At 40.7% G+C, this 17,849-nt stretch overlaps 1 protein-coding gene across 2 annotated transcripts in view; it reads left to right on the top strand.

Annotated features, from left to right (window-relative positions):
• phf12b (PHD finger protein 12b) overlaps positions 1-17,849 on the top strand; it is an 88,237-nt gene that overhangs the window by 35,771 nt on the left and 34,617 nt on the right. For both annotated transcript variants that reach the window (XM_072589679.1, XM_072589678.1), the window contains exon 5: positions 4,079-4,199. In XM_072589679.1, coding sequence (XP_072445780.1) covers positions 4,079-4,199 — 121 coding nt within the window. The remainder of the gene's footprint in view (positions 1-4,078; positions 4,200-17,849) is intronic.

Here is a 17,849-nt window from a genome sequence, read left to right as displayed (position 1 = left end):
GGATATGCTACAAAATGCTTGTTGAGTATTGAAAGGGTTAGCAATCCAAATGAGTCAAATACTCATTGATAGGAGAATTTCACCATATCTAAATGGAGTTACTGTATTTGCATCAAGATTTTATTAAGAAAATAACTTCTAAATGTGTTTGAATGCCACATATGGTATCAATTAATTTGGGTACAAGTTTAAAGGATGCTGTGAGCTGAAACTGACAAATTACAGTGATGTGGATTAATTGCTTTGCACAGATTCTGTCTGTGCAGTGTATGAATTCTCTCTTTCTTTCTCCAGTGTTCCTCTAGTTTTTAATCTCAACCTCAATTCAGGCTATTCAGATTTACATTCAGGCTGTAAAGCAGTTTTTTTTTGGTTGCTGGGAAAAGCAACAAAGTATTGGCTGACTTCTTTTCCTCTGATTATTTTCCTTTCTCACTGCTGCCGCTGTCTGGCACTTGCATTAAACCTGCGTTTTCATCAACAAAGGAATGGCTGAGAAAACCAGGAATAGTGCATCGATATTTGAATTGTATTTTTAAACAAATGCTCCAGTAATTTGAGCACTGTTTCATGTGGTTTTTCCCATCCTGTTTTTACTGCCTGTTTAGCAATGTGAACTGGCACTACACTATGATTTGTATCATATCTATATTTGGTGAGATCTGTTTGCAAAGATAGAGTTTGGCCCTGTTTATCCTGCCAGCAGTGATTGGCTCAGATGCTACACTGCTGAAGGCCTGCTGTGTTGCAAACAGACTGACTGACTGGTTTGCTGAAAATACAAGAATCTTTTCTTGGTGTAGCAGGAGTTGCTGACCATTAACAAAAAAGATGGTTTGGAGACTAGAGAAATAATTCTACCATAGCTTTTATTAACCAACTAACTAGGTGAATGGGCTTTTTACTATATAGATTTTTACCACTTTAGCTTCTGTCAGTTTTAGAATGCTTCGGACTGATTTCAACAGATTACTGTTTCAAAACAGTGATTTCTTTCTGAAGCATTTTGCTTTATCTGAGCCATTGAGGTTCCCTGTACAAAAGGTATTACGTAGCCTATTATATCTGCACTGACTGTTAATGTAAATCCAATACTAGTCCCTCAGTTCCACATTTTTCCAAAGTTTTCAATATTCCTCTTCTTGAAACATCAATCCAAGTTTCCAAAAAGGTTTGGGGTTTTCTGCCACTCAGTTGCAACATGATCCATGATCCAAAGACATCCTCAACTGTTTCCTCATTTTGTTTAAATTAATAAGACTTCTTCACTGACTTTTGATCAGAGGGGATTAATAACTCCTCACTTATAGCTACGTTCCTAAACGGTTCAACATTAAGTAAAAAACCTAAAGCCAATGTAAAAGCATAGTTAAGTTCTGTAGGACCTTTCTCATTGTCAAAAAAAGATTAAAACATTATTTCCTATCATTTGAAATACTTTACTGAATTCCTGTATTGTTAAATGAAAGACTTCTTAAAAAATATACAACTTGAAAAATATGAAAGAAACATTTATCCTTTTCTTTACCACCTGCAAACTGCTTCTCCTGTTGCACTCGCCAGACATCGTACTTCCTGATACTCCACATCACTGCAGACATTCCCACTTTTCTGTCTGAACCTCTGCTGTGAGCAAAGGTTTTGGGAATGAGTGTTGAGAGGCAGGAAGAGGGTGCAGCAAGACAACAAATTGGAAGGTTGACAGCCATGGGGTGGGTCCGGAAGCACTTGAGGCTGCACCAGTGTTGCACTGATCAGGTCTCCTGGCCTTGCAGAAGACCCAGCACAAAGTAACTTTAAAACAACTTAAACCTAAATGTAAATGAGAGCCCCATTGAGTGACCAGCCATTAAAGGGTAATGACTCAAAGTAGGAACTTAGTGTAATCTTGCCCTCTTATTTAAATTCCAAAATTTTATATCCTCAGTTAAAAATTCCTCTTGCATTCTCTGCTACAACAAAATAATGTAAACTTCATACATTTTTCCTTTTAAAAATAGTTTCTCTTTGCAGTTTTAATTCTGTTGAATGTTATGTAGAACTTTGACACTCGTGCTTTATCAGGCTGCTCAAAATGGCATATTGTATTCTAACTACTTTGAATAATTCACATCTCTGTTGTTATTCTGCTGTATAGCTTTATTTACTTGAACTTTAGGAATTTGCGTAATTGTGTTGCTAACACACTTTCCATTCCCAATTGATTGCAGATTAAATTTTGATTTCCTGTACAAAATGTGGCAAAACTCTTATGTGAAAACCATCCTATTACTATCCCAATTGCAGAATATTTTAAACCAAAAAAATTTGCTTGCCCATAATTTTATTTAATTAGATCTCAATCATGGCATTGAATGACCCAAAGATTAACAGGGGAGTTGCCATTGTAACTGATCCTGTTTTGTGATCAGCAGTTGAAAATATGCTTGTCTTTTTTTTTCAAATTCGTTCATAGGATGTGGGTGTCACTAGTTAGACCATCACTTGCTGCTCATCCCTAATGGCCAGAGGGCAGTTAAGAGCCAACCACACTGCTATAGATCTGGAATCTTACGTAGGCCAGACCAGGCAAGTAAGGACGTCAGTGTTCTTCCCCCAAAGGATATTGGTGAACTAAATGGATTTTACAAGCAATCAATAGCAGTTTCTTAATCATCATTAAACTGTAATTTCAGATTTTTATTGATTTTCAAATTCCAGTATCTGCCATGGTAGGTTTTTCTGGACCAGAGTTCAAATCCTATGTCTCTGTATTAATAGTATAGCGACAACACCACCAAGCCATCGCCTCCCTTACTGCAATATATTTAAATGCCATATTGGATGAATTCAGGATACATCGGTCCACTTTCTCCGCTTACCAACACATGATAAATTTGTATGGTGGTGACTTGGATAATATACCAAACAATGTTAATATGCTATCCCAGCAAAGGAGTCAGTGATGAGTAAAAGGGGAAATGGGGAGGTAATGAGCAAGAAATAGATGACATTTTAGAGAAGTTAACATTAAACTTTACCAATCATAGTGACTTTTTCTTTTAACTGTAACAAGGGCTAATGTGCTTTTAATTGTTCTAGTACATTATCTTTGATACGTCCAGTATTTTTAAAATCTTTTCTTTTTTGCATTGAAAGAATCTGCACATAATCTTGAAACTGGCTTGTGCTTTGAAAGATGGAATGGCATTTAGTGATGTGCTGTTTTATAGACGCAGTTCAGTAAACTTGAGGAAATTAACAGAATACAAGAAAAGAAGTTGGGTTGATTTAGCATCTTTAAAATATTAAAGCAGTCCAAAGATCTTTACAGCAGCACGCGAAACAAATTTGACACTGGCAGATAACCTATTATGGGCGGCACGGTGGCACAGTGGTTAGCACTGCTGCCTCGCAGCGCCGGAGACCTGGGTTCAATTCCCGCCTCAGGCGACTGACTGTGTGGAGTTTGCACGTTCTCCCCGTGTCTGCGTGGGTTTCCTCCGGGTGCTCCGGTTTCCTCCCACAGTCCAAAGATGTGCAGGTTAGGTGAATTGGCCATGCTAAATTGCCCGTAGTGTTAGGTAAGGGGTAGATGTAGATGTAGGGGTATGGGTGGGTTACGCTTCGGCGGGGCGGTGTGGACTTGTTGGGCCGGAGGGCCTGTTTCCACACTGTAAGTAATCTAATCTAATCTAATGTCATAAGGCACTACTGCAAATCTGCCTTTAAAGAAGGAAAGAGAGACTAGGAAGATTTAAGAAGGGAATTCCAGAGATTTTAGCAGATGAAATTTCAACTGCCACTGGGGATCCGATTTAATATCTGGGATGATCAAGAAGCCAGAAATGCAAGGGTATAGATTGAGTTGTGGGGCTTGTGGAGATAAGAAAGAGCAAAGTCCATTGAATGATTTGAAAATACACAACTAGAATACTTAAGAATTTTTGACTTCCATCTGGTGGCATTTCCCAACACTGAGTTTGTGGTGTTGAAGGAAGAACAAGTTTCAAAGGCAGTCTAACCTTGGGGTTAGAAATAGGCTCTTAAACCAAACCCAATCTTTGCTGCAGATAATGACGCAAACTGTATTATACAGGTACCAGTAAAAGAAGAAGAAAAGAGGAAACAACAGGGAAGAATGTGAAGAAGGCACAGCATGAACTAGACCACAATGGCCTAGTCCCATTGCCTGTCAAAGTTTGCTTCATTTGTAACAGGTGGGGATTTAATTTGTTTTCTTCTTGCATATAAACGGAATTCCAAGATATGAAAATGAACATGTGAATAAAGTGGCTGCAAAATTCTTTCTGCGTTGTTGAATGCTCAGACTTGTTTAGGTTTCATGTCAGTGATAAGCTAGACAACTTGAAATTTGTGTGCAGTTTTGCTCATTTTTGTCAGTTATAAATTTAGTTTTTATCTGCATGATGACAGGCCATCTGTGCCTACTCAGGAATGCTCAGGAAATTATAAATTGTTAACTGATCTGTTACGATGCTGAACAGATGTGTTTTTCTTTTCAATGTTGCACTTCACCTTTTTACATTGGTTGTGACCACACTGTCTTCAGAATTGTAGGTATCAACCTTGCAGCCTCAACCTTGCATTCCAAATAAGCAAACATTGTATATCACATTTGAGCTACATAACTATTCTAATTTAGTGTCTGTTAGGGGTTAAATTTACATTTAAAATTGGATGTTCAAAAATTACTGGATGTCCCAGTTTTGTTATTTATTGAATTGCACTGAGCAAAAGTAACACATTTTAACTGTCTTTTGAAATAATCTTAAATGCTCTATTTTAACAAACAATTAAGTGGAAGAATTCTAGTTTTTATTTTACTGGGCAATGTTGTTCCTCTCTACCTTCTAAAAGTTTTCTCCAAGGTAAAAACAAAAACTTGGTTAGATGATTATAAGTATGATCCTTGAATGGCTGAAGAACTTGTCTTGGGCGGTGAAGGTCACTCACTTTTTTTTTGAAGGAATCCGACTCCAAAATGAAAGTAGATGCTCTGGGAATGTTTAAAGAAACTTTATATTCAGGATCATAACATTCCTTATAAAGAAGGAACAAATAAGATTGGCCAAAGAGAATTTTGTAAAGGGTTTTTAATTTTTTTAGGTTGGCTGTTGCACGGTGGCACAGTGGTTAGCACTGCTGCCTCACAGCGCCAGAGACCCGGGTTCAATTCCCGCCTCGGGCGACTCTCTGTGTGGAGTTTGCACATTCTCCCCGTGTCTGTGTGGGTTTCCTCCGGGTGCTCCGGTTTCCTCCCACACTCCAAAGATGTGCAGGTCAGGTGAATTGGCCATGCTAAATTGCCCGTAGTGTTAGGTACGGGGTAGATGTAGGGGTATAGAACATAGAACATAGAACAATACAGCACAGAACAGGCCCTTCGGCCCACGATGTTGTGCCGAACTTCTAACCTAGATTAAGCACCCATCCATGTACCTATCCAAATGCCGCTTAAAGGTCGCCAATGATTCTGACTCTACCACTCCCACGGGCAGCGCATTCCATGCCCCCACCACTCTCTGGGTAAAGAACCCACCCCTGACATCTCCCCTATACCTTCCACCCTTCACCTTAAATTTATGTCCCCTTGTAACACTCTGTTGTACCCGGGGAAAAAGTTTCTGACTGTCTACTCTATCTATTCCTCTGATCATCTTATAAACCTCTATCAAGTCACCCCTCATCCTTCGCCGTTCCAACGAGAAAAGGCTGAGAACTCTCAACCTATCCTCGTACGACCTACTCTCCATTCCAGGCAACATCCTGGTAAATCTTCTCTGCACCCTCTCCAAAGCTTCCACATCTTTCCTAAAGTGAGGTGACCAGAACTGCACACAGTACTCCAACTGTGGCCTAACCAAAGTCCTGTACAGCTGCAACATCACTTCACGACTCTTGAATTCAATCCCTCTGCTAATGAACGATAATACTCCATAGGCCTTCTTACAAACTCTATCCACCTGAGTGGCAACCTTCAAAGATCTATGTACATAGACCCCAAGATCCCTCTGTTCCTCCACCTGACTAAGAACCCTACCATTAACCCTGTATTCCGCATTCTTATTTGTTCTTCCAAAATGGACAACCTCACACTTGGCAGGGTTGAACTCCATCTGCCACTCCTCAGCCCAGCTCTGCATCATATCTATGTCCCTCTGCAGCCGACAACAGCCCTCCTCACTGTCCACAACTCCACCTATCTTTGTATCATCTGCAAATTTACTGACCCACCCTTCGACTCCCTCATCTAAGTCATTAATAAAAATTACAAACAGCAGAGGACCCAGAACTGAACCCTGCGGAACTCCACTTGTAACTGGGCTCCAGGCTGAATATTTACCATCTACCACCACTCTCTGACTTTGACCGGTTAGCCAGTTTTCTATCCAATTGGCCAAATTTCCCTCTATCCCATGCCTCCTGACTTTCCGCATAAGCCTACCATGGGGAACCTTATCAAATGCCTTACTAAAATCCATGTACACTACATCCACTGCTCTACCCTCATCCACATGCTTGGTCACCTCTTCGAAGAATTCAATAAGACTTGTAAGGCAAGACCTACCCTTCACAAATCCGTGCTGGCTGTCCCTAATCAACTAGTGTCTTTCCAGATACTCGTAAATCCTATCCCTCAGTACCCTTTCCATTACTTTGCCTACCACAGAAGTAAGACTAACTGGCCTGTAATTCCTGGGGTTATCCCTATTCCCTTTTTTGAACAGGGGCACAACATTCGCTACTCTCCAGTCCCCTGGTACCACCCCCGTTGCCAGTGAAGACGAGATCATTGCCAACGGTACTGCAATTTCCTCTCTTGCTTCCCACATAATCCGAGGATATATCCCGTCAGGCCCGGGGGACTTGTCTATCATCAAGTTGTTCAAAATGTCCGACACATCTTCCTTCCTAACAGGTATCTCTTCTAGCTTTATCAGTCCGTTTCACACTCTCCTCTTCAACAATACGGTTCCTCTCGTTCGTAAATACTGAAGAGAAGTACTTGTTCAAGACCTCTCCTATCTCTTCCGACTCAATACACAGTCTCCCACTACTGTCCTTGATCGGGTATGGGTGGGTTGCACTTCGGCGGAGCGGTGTGGACTTGTTGGGCCGAAGGGCCTGTTTCCACACTGTAAGTAATCTAATCTAATCTAATATGGTTAATTCAATTGCCTTTCATAGTGGGTTAACATTACAGGAAAAGCTATTTTGGTTATCTGGAATGAATTTGGTATCACTGATATTAACTTCGAGGAGAAAGTGAGGATTTCTCCAGTTTCCTCATTTCCCCTCCCCCTCCCCCACCTTGTCTCAGTCCCAACCCTTGAATTCAGCACCACCTTCCTAACCTGCAATCTTCTTCCTGACCTCTCCGCCCCCACCCCCACTCCGGCCTATCACAATCACCTTGACCTCCTTCCCACCTATCGCATTTCCAGCGCCCCTCCCGCAAATCCCTCCTCCCTACCTTTTATCTCAGCCTGCTGGACACACTTTCCTCACTCCTGAAGAAGGGCTCATGCCCGAAACGTTGATTCTCCTGCTCCTTGGATGCTGCCTGACCTGCTGCGCTTTTCCAGCAACACTTTTTCATCACTAATATTAAATGAAGAATCCCCTAGAGTTTCTGTCACAAAACTTGATTTTCAAAAAAAGAAATTGCTAACTTTTAATTATGAAGTTAACTTGATAATTTTTCTCTAATTGAGCACCATCTAAAATGTCTGTTCATTTGGTCTGAACTCTGAATCCCTATTCTGTTGTTACTTGACTCCATTCTTAAATTTAAATTCCTGTGTGCTCTTCACCCTAATTGTTTACTGCTTTTTTGACTGACTGGTGGCCCCTGCTTATTTGACATGGTTTGGGTCCCCACTTTCTAAAACACCAAACTTAATGCTTATGTCCAACTCTATTGTTTCTAATAGTCATCTTGCTTCATTAAATATTTCACTCCTCTGACTCCAGCCATGAATCTGACCACCTTCATCGCACCATTGTTTCTTCAACTCCTGGACCTCACTTTCTAGAATTATTTGTCAGACTACACAACATTCTATATTCTTGCTACACCACTTAAATAATTGCAACTAATCATTTGTCTGCTAGATTGATGACATGTTTTCGTCATTGGTTGTTGAACTGTCTTTGAATAATTTTGTGTTAATAAATTAATTGTAGAAATTCATATTTGTTTTCTTTTACCTTAATTATATAACTAGAAATTGTTAGATGAAGCAATCCAGCTTGTTCTGTTTGAATGATTAACCAATAAGAAGAGAAATCACAAATGTGTGTTAGATGAATGGAATGAGAAGTAACTGAAAACTAAAAATACAGCTCAGGCTAAACACTAAACAGAGCAAAGAAAAGAAACCCATTCATTTGTGCTCCGTTATATCTCTTTTAAGATCTCTTTTAATGCACCTGCTGCTTATTTTCTTCTTGTAGTACTGCTAACATGAAAGAACCCTTAACTACTATGAGTGCATCTTGAAAAAATTTAAAAAATGGAAAATGTGAGCAATTGCAGTTTGATTAACTTTTGTAAAATCAAAAGTTATGTAATTTCAATGTGCATTCTTCTGTTTTTTATTTTCCGCAATTTGTATATGGGCTTAGAAAGTGCTACTCCATCTACAAAATATCACAACTTTAGTGATCTGAACGTGCTGTTTATATCTTTATAGATTGTAATTACACCATTGTTACTATTTTCAACCCTTCATTTTGAGCTCTTTATCAATACTACACTTTTAGTACCTTTTTCAAATTCTACCAAACCTCCTCCTAACCCTTGACCATTTCAATTTGTATGTAGTCTCTTAGAAATATTTTTAATACTAGCATTTCAGTGCATTTTTTTGGGATATTGATAAATTTTGTTTAAGCAGTATTTTGGGTTTTTAAATTGTAAAGCAAAATAATTTAATACAGCAGTCTTGTGTAAGAATCCTATATTTGACAATATGGGGAATAATATTGTGATTAAGATTCACAGCATATTAACTTGACCAAGTGTGTCCAGGGCATCTTAGATTCCTCTTTGGAAAATTTGTTTGACTGTGAGGCACCTGTAGCTGTTGTGTTTGATAATTTGCTCAATGTTTTTTCAATTGATCAGAGTTAATAAAGATGATTTTTGGAACCTGGATAATTGTTTTTAATTGAAGATCTGAATAGATATTACAGTTGCAATATGATTCATGTTTCCTGTCCATGTGATTATGATATGATCATACTTCAATTCTGGACAAAAAAAACTGAAGACCTTTCTTGTTTCACCAAGCAAGCCAGCACTCTTTTAGTTGACTCTGGGTATTCGAAACTTGACTGACAGTTCCCCTGGCAGATGTTGGCTGTGTGGTACTTAATGAAATTGAAAACAACTTTTCAAATCCATATTGCTCTGGAGGTAAAGGAACTAAAAATAACCAGAAACACAAAGGAGTCTATGCAGGCTATTTATTCTAATTTTTTTAAAATCTTGCGTTTATGTTTGTATTGGATTTGATGCATAGAATTTTACAGCTGTGTAATGTTGAAGAAATGAGCACGCACATTAAAAGAAAGAACATTCCAATAACCACTAATTCCAAGCATGTTGCCGTTTTCTTCCCTGTAAATAAACCAGCAGAGTTTAATTTTACTTACAAGTAATAAACTTAATATCTGTAAAAGCAGAACAATTTGAGATTTTAAAGGATTTTGTGAACAAAAACTTGTACCAGTTTATAATTAACTGCATGCTGGTCTGGAATATTATCAGGTAGGAAACTAATGAAAATGTGCTAATAAAACGCAACTGTTTGGCTGGATCATTCATTGTGTAGTCGTCCCCCACCTGCTTTGCTTTTTAAAAAAAAATAGAATTAATCAGTAAAACCGCACTGAGACATTTCTACTTGATTTCAATTCTAATGGGTAGATATGGAAAGGTGGTGGCATAGTTGTAATGTCTCTGGACTAGCAGCAGATACTCTGAGGGCACTATTTAAAATCCCATCATGGCAGTTGGTGGAATTTATATACAGTGAGCCTGGATTTGCAAGTTAAGCTTAATAATGGTGATCTTGCAGCTATTGCAGATTTGTCATTTTAAAAAACTATTTAAAAATCCATGGCTTGTTCATGTCTGTTATGGAAGGAAATCTACCATTAGTACTTTGGTCTGGCCAAAATGTGATTTCACACCCACAGCAATGTGGAAATGTTTAGGCAAAATGTCATGTGTAAACTTGTATTTGATTGGATGATTTTGCTCAAAGTATTTGAGCAGGTATTGCTACTTGGAGAAATTGTCTATCGTTATCACTCATCATCCAGAGTGGATTGAGGGGACCAAGTAGATGTGTTATATTTTTACTTTCAGAACACACTCGACAAAGTACACCTCAAAAGGTTAAAGAAAATCAGAATCCATGGTGTTGGACGTAATATTTGGTGTGAATAGAAAATTGGCTAATGGGCAGGAAATAGTGGGAATAAAAGTCCTTTCTCAAGTTGTGACTTGTAACCAGTTGAGTTGCATCGGGATAAGTGCTGGTATTGCACCTGTTTACAGTGCAATATAATTTAAGTTTATCATTTGTTAATGACTTGGAGGAAGGAAGTGAATGAACTGTAATCAGAGTTGCAGATGATAGTGGAAAGTAAGTGGAAAGGCAAATTGAAAAAGAGAGAAATTGATTCTAGGGGGATATAGATAGGTTAATTATGTGGGCAAAAGTTGGTAAATGGAGTATAATGTGGGAAAGTATGAAGTTCATTTTGAAAAGGAGAGCAAAAGTATTATTAAAATGGAGAAAAACTGCAGAAAGCTACAAAAAATGGACTCTGGGTACTTGTGCATGAAACAGAACTAACTAGTGGGATGGCTAATATAATGTCGGCTTTATTTCAAGTGGCTTAGACTGTAAGAGAAGAGAAGTCTTCCTGCAATTGTACAAGGTGCTGATGAGACCACATTTGGAGTCTTGAGAGCCGTTTTGGTGGCATATTTAAGGAAAGGTATCATTTTGTTGGAGGTAGCTCAAAATTTACTTCAATGATCCCTGGTAAGGAGGGTTTGTATTGTAAACAAAAGTTGAACAGATTGGGATTTTACTCAGTTTAGAAGAATGAGAGGTGATCTCACTGAAATCTATAGTATTCTTGAGGGGCATGATAGGGTAACTGCTGAGAAAAGAGTCTAGACCCAGAGGGTATGGTCTTAGAGTAAAAATGTGCCAATTTAAAAATGAGATGAGGAAGAATTTATTCTGTGGGTTGTGTTTGGAGCTCATTGCCAGAGTTGTGAGGGCAGAGTCCTTATACATTTAAGACTGAGATTCTCGATCAGTAGGGGAATCAAACGTTACAGGAAAATGCAGGAAAGTGAATGTTGGTTCACCATTAATCCAAGTGAATGGTAAAGCAGGCTTGAGGGGTCAAATAGCCTACTTCTGTTCGTATTTCTTCTGGTTTTATCAAAATTTGCCTGGTTGAGCCTCCTGTGATTGGAAAAAGTTTGGCCAGGTAGATCTTGAGTATGAGATCCCTGATTGGCTTAGGTTAACAGCCTCAATCAGGGAGCCCTGGCTGGCAAATATAAGCAGGAGTCTCAATCTCACTGTAGAGGATGGAATATTATTATGGAAAGTAAGAGTAATTGCCCCGAGTAAAGGTTCCTGCCAGATACTGACTGAATTCTAGGATCATCTGGGGCTTTCCAAAATGAAAATATTGGCAAGACGTTAGGTCTGGTGGCTAGGATTGGATGCCACCATAACTGCATTAGTGGAGCATTGCCAAGAAGGATAAAAGTTACCACCAGCAATTTCCCCAACATGCATGGGAATAGCCAGTTAAAAGTCAACGATGCTGGCCTTTCATGGGCTCAATGTTCTTGGTCATTGTAGATGTCCATTCAAATTGGTTGGACAAGGAGTTCATTTATCAAACTCTAGCTGCAAGCATTAGTGGCAATACATAGACGCTTGGAAATATTTATCTCAGGCGACGGGATGTCTTTTACCTGTAGGGATTTCATGTGTTTCCTAGAGTCGAACTGCATTCGACATGTTTGGACAGGTCCATACCATCCAGCAGAAAAAGCAGTCTAAACGTTGAAGGTAGACTTTAAAGAAAAACAACCTACAGCATCGCTTGATACCAAACTGTCCAGGTTCGTGTTTGATTATCTGGCCACCCCTCTCTCGGATAGCTGCAGCAGAGTTGCTGATGGGGAAACAACTCTGCATCAGATTAAACCTTATATTCCTGGACCTGGGGGTTGAAACTGCATCAGGAATGAAACTGCTGAAAATATGCCTCCTCTTAAGCGAGAGAGAGTTTGCTTCAGGTGACCAAGTTTGGTGTTGAAACCATGGATATGGGCCTGCATGGGTAAAAGGTGTGGTTGAGTTGAGGTCAGGTCTTGTGACAGACAAGATTCAGGTAGGTGATGTGGCCCTGAACAAATGTGGATCACATGAAAGCTGCTACCCCTCAAACGGCAGGAGCAAAACATAATTGGCTTCTCAGAACAGCCAGACATGCTTCAGAAACACTGGGTTCTTCCCTTGTCCTCTTGCGTTGAAGAAAATTCAGAGTCCAAGGTGGAATCAGCCAATATTGCAGCCTTCGTACAGTTACTGCCTTAAAAAGAGGAATTTCTTCTGAGACACTGGGTGCAAGAGGTGGCCTATGGTCTGGTACATGCTGCACTTGTCAGAGTTGGAGGAACTGGACCTGGGATGAAAATCTCCCAGGAGATGCTACAGAAAAAGAACTGGCTTACATCCTCAGACTTGGGTAGAGATGTACTAATTGAGATCAGGTTGATCAGGTGAAATGTATTGAGTGAGATCCTTGATTGAAACGGTTAGCCTTGGCCAATCAGGGAGACCTGGCTGGTGAATGTAAACAGGAGTCTGAGTCTCCTCACTCAAGGGACTGGCTCTGCGTTAGCTGGTCAGAGTCCATGTACTATGCATGTTTAAATAAAAGGGGAGTCTTGGTGATGAGATAACTGCAGAGAGGCTGGTATCAGAGTTCCAATTTATTTCTGATCTCCAGAAATATTCTGTACAGTTGGAGAATAGTTTAGACTGTTAAAATGAACTGCAGTTCATTCTTTGTTATCCTATAAACTGTACAGAAAAGATATGAGAGTGATAAGCAAGGGCCTAGGTTAAGTTTGATATCACAGTTGAGTAATCCATCTGCCTATGGTCACATCCAAAACACTGATGCCTTAGGGAGGCAATGAAGAACCTACTCTAACATGAGTCGACATTTCTGAGAGGAAGCAAGGTGAAAACTAAATGCAGAGCAAATATATTGTGTGAGCACTTCTGATAATTTAATTCAGTCAAATGACATTGGAGTTGCTGGCTGGTTACTTACTGACTGTCTTGAGTTACCCTTGAACTACCTCCTTGAGCAGCTACAGTCCATGCGCTTAATGCACAATGTCATTCAGGAGGAAATTCTAGGATTTTTGACCCAGCAACCATGAAGAAGCAGTGATAGATTTCCATGCCAGTATGGTGAATGGCTTTGAGGAGAATGTGCAAGTAATAGTGCTATTAGGCAAGAACTTTCAAAAGCTGATTGGGGGAAGATGTTCGCAGGTAAAGGGGCAGCTGGAAAATGGGAAGCCTTCAGGAATGAGATAATGAGAATCCAGAGAAAGTATATTCCTGTTAGAGTGAAAGGAAAGGCTGGTAGATATAGGGAATGCTGGATGACTAAAGAGATTGAGGGTTCGGTTAAGAAAGAGAAGGAAGCATATGTGAGGTATAGACACGATAGATTGAGTGAATTCTTAGGGTATTAAGGCAGTAGGAGTGTACTGAAGAGGAAATCAAGTGGGCAAAAAGCGGACATAGCTTTGGCAAATAGAATTAAGGAGAATCCAAAGGGTTTTTACAAATACATTAAGGACGAAAGGATAACTAGGGAGAGAATAGGGCCCCTCAAAGATCAGCAAGGCGGTTTTTCTGTGGAGTCACAGAAAATAGGGGAGATACAAAAAACTCGTTTATTATCAGTATTTACTGTGAAAATGATATGGAAGATATAGAATGTAGGAAAATAGGTGGTGACACCTTGCAAAATGTCCATATTACAGAGGAGGAAGTGCTGGATGTCTTGAAATGCATAAAGGTGGATAAATCCCAAGGACCTGATCAGGTGTACCCTAGAACTCTGGGAAGCTAGAGAAGTGATTGCTGGGCCACTTGCTGAGATATTTGTATTATCGGTCACAGGTGAGGTGCCAGAAGACTGGAGGTTGGCTAACGTGGTGCCACTGTATAAGAAGGATGGTAAGGACAAGCCAGGGAACTACAGACCAGTGAGCCTATCGTCGGTGGGCAAGTTGTTGGAGGGAATCCTGAGGGACAGGATGTATATGTATTTGGAAAGGCAAGGACAGATTAGGGATAGTCAACATGGCTTTGTGCGTGGGAAATCATGTCTCTCAAACTTGATTGAGTTTTTTGAAGAAGTAACAAAGAAGATTGAGGGCAGAGCAGGAGATGTGATCTATGTGGACTTCGGTAAGGCGTTTGAGAAGGTTCCCCATGGGAGACTGGTGAGCAAGGTTAGATCTCCTGGAATACAGGGAGAACTAGCCATTTGGATACAGAACTGGCTCAAAGGTAGAAGACAGAGGGTGGTGGTGGAGGGTTGTTTTTCAGACTGGAGACCTGTGACCAGTGGAGTGCCACAAGGATCAGTGCATCGTCCACTCTTTTTTGTCATTTTACATAAATGATTTGAATGTGAGCATAAGAGGTATAGTTAGTAAGTTTGCAGATGTCACTAAAATTGGAGGTGTAGTGGACAGCGAAGAGGGTTACCTCCAATTGCAACAGGATCTTGACCAGATGAGCCAATGGGCTGAGAAGTGGCAGATAGAGTATAATTCAGATAAATGAGAGGTGCTGCATTTTGGAAAAGCAAATCTTAGCAGGAATTATACACTTAATAGTAAGGTCAGAGGTAGTGTTGCTGAACAAAGACCTTGGAGTTCAGGGTCATAGCTCGTTGAAAGTTGGGTCGCAGGTAGATAGGATAGTGAAGAAGGCATTTGGTATGCTTTCTTTTATTGGTCAGAGTATTGAGTACAGGAGTTGGGAAGTCATGTTGCGGCTGTACAGGACATTGGTTAGGCCACTGTTGGAATATTGCGTGCAAGTCTGGTCTCCTTACTATCGGAGAGATGTTGTGAAACTTGAAAGGGTTCAGAAAAGATTTACAAGGATGTTGACAGGGTTGGAGGATTTGAGCTATAGAGAGAGGCTGAATAGGCTGTGGCTGTTTTCCCTGGAGAATCGGAGGCTGAGGGTGACCATAGAGGTTTACAAAGTTATGAGGGACATGGATAGGGTAAATAGACAAGGCTTTTCCCTGGGGTCGGGGAGTCCAGAACTAGAGGGCATAGGTTTAGGGTGAGCGGGGAAAGATATAAAAGAGACCTAAAGGGCAACTTTTCCATGCAGAGGGTGGTATGTGTATGGAATGAGCTGCCAGAAGTGGGAGAGGCTGGTTCAGTTGCAACACTTAAAATGCATTTGGGTGGGTATATGAATAGGAAGGGTTTGGAGGGATATGGGCTGGGTGCTGGCAGGTGGGTCTAGATTAGGTTGGGTTATCTGATTGGCATGGAATGGTTGGACCAAAGGGTCTGTTTCCATGCTGTATGACTCTGACTCTGACTCTGTCTGCTGCCCTCTACCTTCTGGGCGGAAGTTGTTCAGACGCTGCTATCTAAGGATCTTTTGAATTTCTACAATGCATCTTGGAATGATACACTGCTGATATGGAGCATCGGCAGTGAAGGGAATGGATGCCTGTGGATGTGATGCTAATCGAGTGGGCTGTTTTGTCCTAGATGGTGTCAAGCATCTTCAGTGTGGTTGGAGCTGCATTCATTCAGGCCAGCAGGGAGAATTTCATCACCCTCTTAACTTGTGCTTTGTAGGTTGTCGGCAGACTTTGAGGATTCAGGAGATGAGTTACTCGCCCAGTATCCTAGCCTGTGGTTTGCGCTAATAGCAGCTACATTTATATGGCAAGTCCAATTGAGTTTCTGGGTTGTTTCTAACCCCAAGGATGTTGATAGTTGGTGTTTGTGGTGATAACATCATTGAATGTCAAGGGACAGTCATTAGATTGACTCTTAATAGAGATGATTTATGGAGAAGTTGGAAGTCCGTGGTGAAACAGGGCTAAGTCAGCACAGCTTTAAGGGGAGGTTGTACCTGATGTTGGTTAGAATTCTTTGAAGAGTTTTTTTGGCATTTGGCTTTAGGTATTGGCATGAGAATTGGCAGGTTGCCAGAAGCCATAGATGGCAGATTGTGATTAGTGGAGTTCCAAAGGGAGCTGAGTTGTGAGCTCAACTGTTCACGTTATGTGTTTACGATCTGGATGAAGGTACTGAAGGTATTGTTGCTACGTATGCAGATGTGAAGATAGGTGGAGGGGCAGATAGTGTTGAGGAAGTGGGAAGCTGCAGAAGGACTTGGACAGGTTAGGAGAGTGCAAGAAGTAGTGGTAGTTGGAATTCAATATGAGGAAGTGAGCTTATGCACTTTGGTAGGAAGAATAGAAGCATTGACTTCGTAATGGGGAAAGACTTTGGAAATCTTAGGCGCAAAGAAACTTGGGAGTCCTAGTTCACGATTCTCAACATTAATATGTAGGTTCATTGGTAATGCAACATTTGCATTCGTTTCGAGAGGGCTAGAATGAAAGAGCAGAAATGTACAGCTGAAACAGTCGACTCTGATCAGACTGTATCTGAAATATTGAGAGCAGTTTAAGACTCTACATTTAAGGAAGACATTGGAGGGGGTACGGCAGAGGTTTATAAGAATGATCCTGGGGATTAAAGGCTTGACATGTGAGGAGTGGCTGAGGACTCTGGGTCTGTACTTGATGAAGGTTAGAAGGATGAGGGGAGAGTGTGATTGAAACATACAGATTATTGAGAGGCCTGGATAGAGTGAATGTAGAAGAGATGTTTCCATTAGTTGGGGGGAGAGAGTGAGTGTGACAGGGCAATCCTTTAGAACTGAGATAAGAAGGAATTTCTTCAGCCAGAGAGTGGTGAATCTGAGGAGCTTGTTGTCACAACACTGGAGGCCAAGAGAAAGTATTTAAGACTGAGAGGTTCTTGAATAGTAAGGGAATCAGGGGTTATGTGGAGAAAGGAGAATGGGATTGCGGAACACATTACCCGTGATCGAATGGTGGAACAGCTCAGTGTTGAATAGCCTGATTCTGCTCTTGTGCCTTATGATCATTGCCTGGAATTTAGAGAGAAGCACAAATGTTAAATGGCACTCGCCAGCCCAAGCCTGGATATTGTCAGATCTTGTGAATGGAGGTCATTGATGAAGCAACCAAAGATGATTGGTCATGGGCCTACATGAAGGACTCGTGTAATGGTGTCCTGAGTTGAGACAACTGGCCTTCAACATTTGTCACCATCTTTCTATGTGTTAGGTATGACTCCAACCAGCAGAGAGATTGCCCCCTGGTTTTCATTGATTCCAGTTTTGCTAATGCTCCTTGATGCCACATTCTGGCAAATATGGCCTCGATTCCAAAGGCTGTCGCTCTCCCCTCACTTCTGAAATTCACCTCTTCTGTTCATGTTTGAACCGTAGCTGTAAATAAGAGCAGGAGCTGAGTGGCCCTGGCTGAACCCAAACTGGGCATTGCTGAGGAGATGCTGTTTGACAGCATTGATGACACCTTCCATCACTTTACTGATGATCAAGAGTAGACCGGGGCTGTAATTGGCTGGGATGGATTTATCCTGCTTTTGGTGTACATGACAT

This window comes from Chiloscyllium punctatum, chromosome 19 (assembly GCF_047496795.1).
Source record: "Chiloscyllium punctatum isolate Juve2018m chromosome 19, sChiPun1.3, whole genome shotgun sequence".
NCBI classification, from domain to species: domain Eukaryota; kingdom Metazoa; phylum Chordata; class Chondrichthyes; order Orectolobiformes; family Hemiscylliidae; genus Chiloscyllium; species Chiloscyllium punctatum.
Note: the sequence above shows the minus strand (reverse complement) of the source record. Positions and strands in the feature narration are given on the sequence as shown.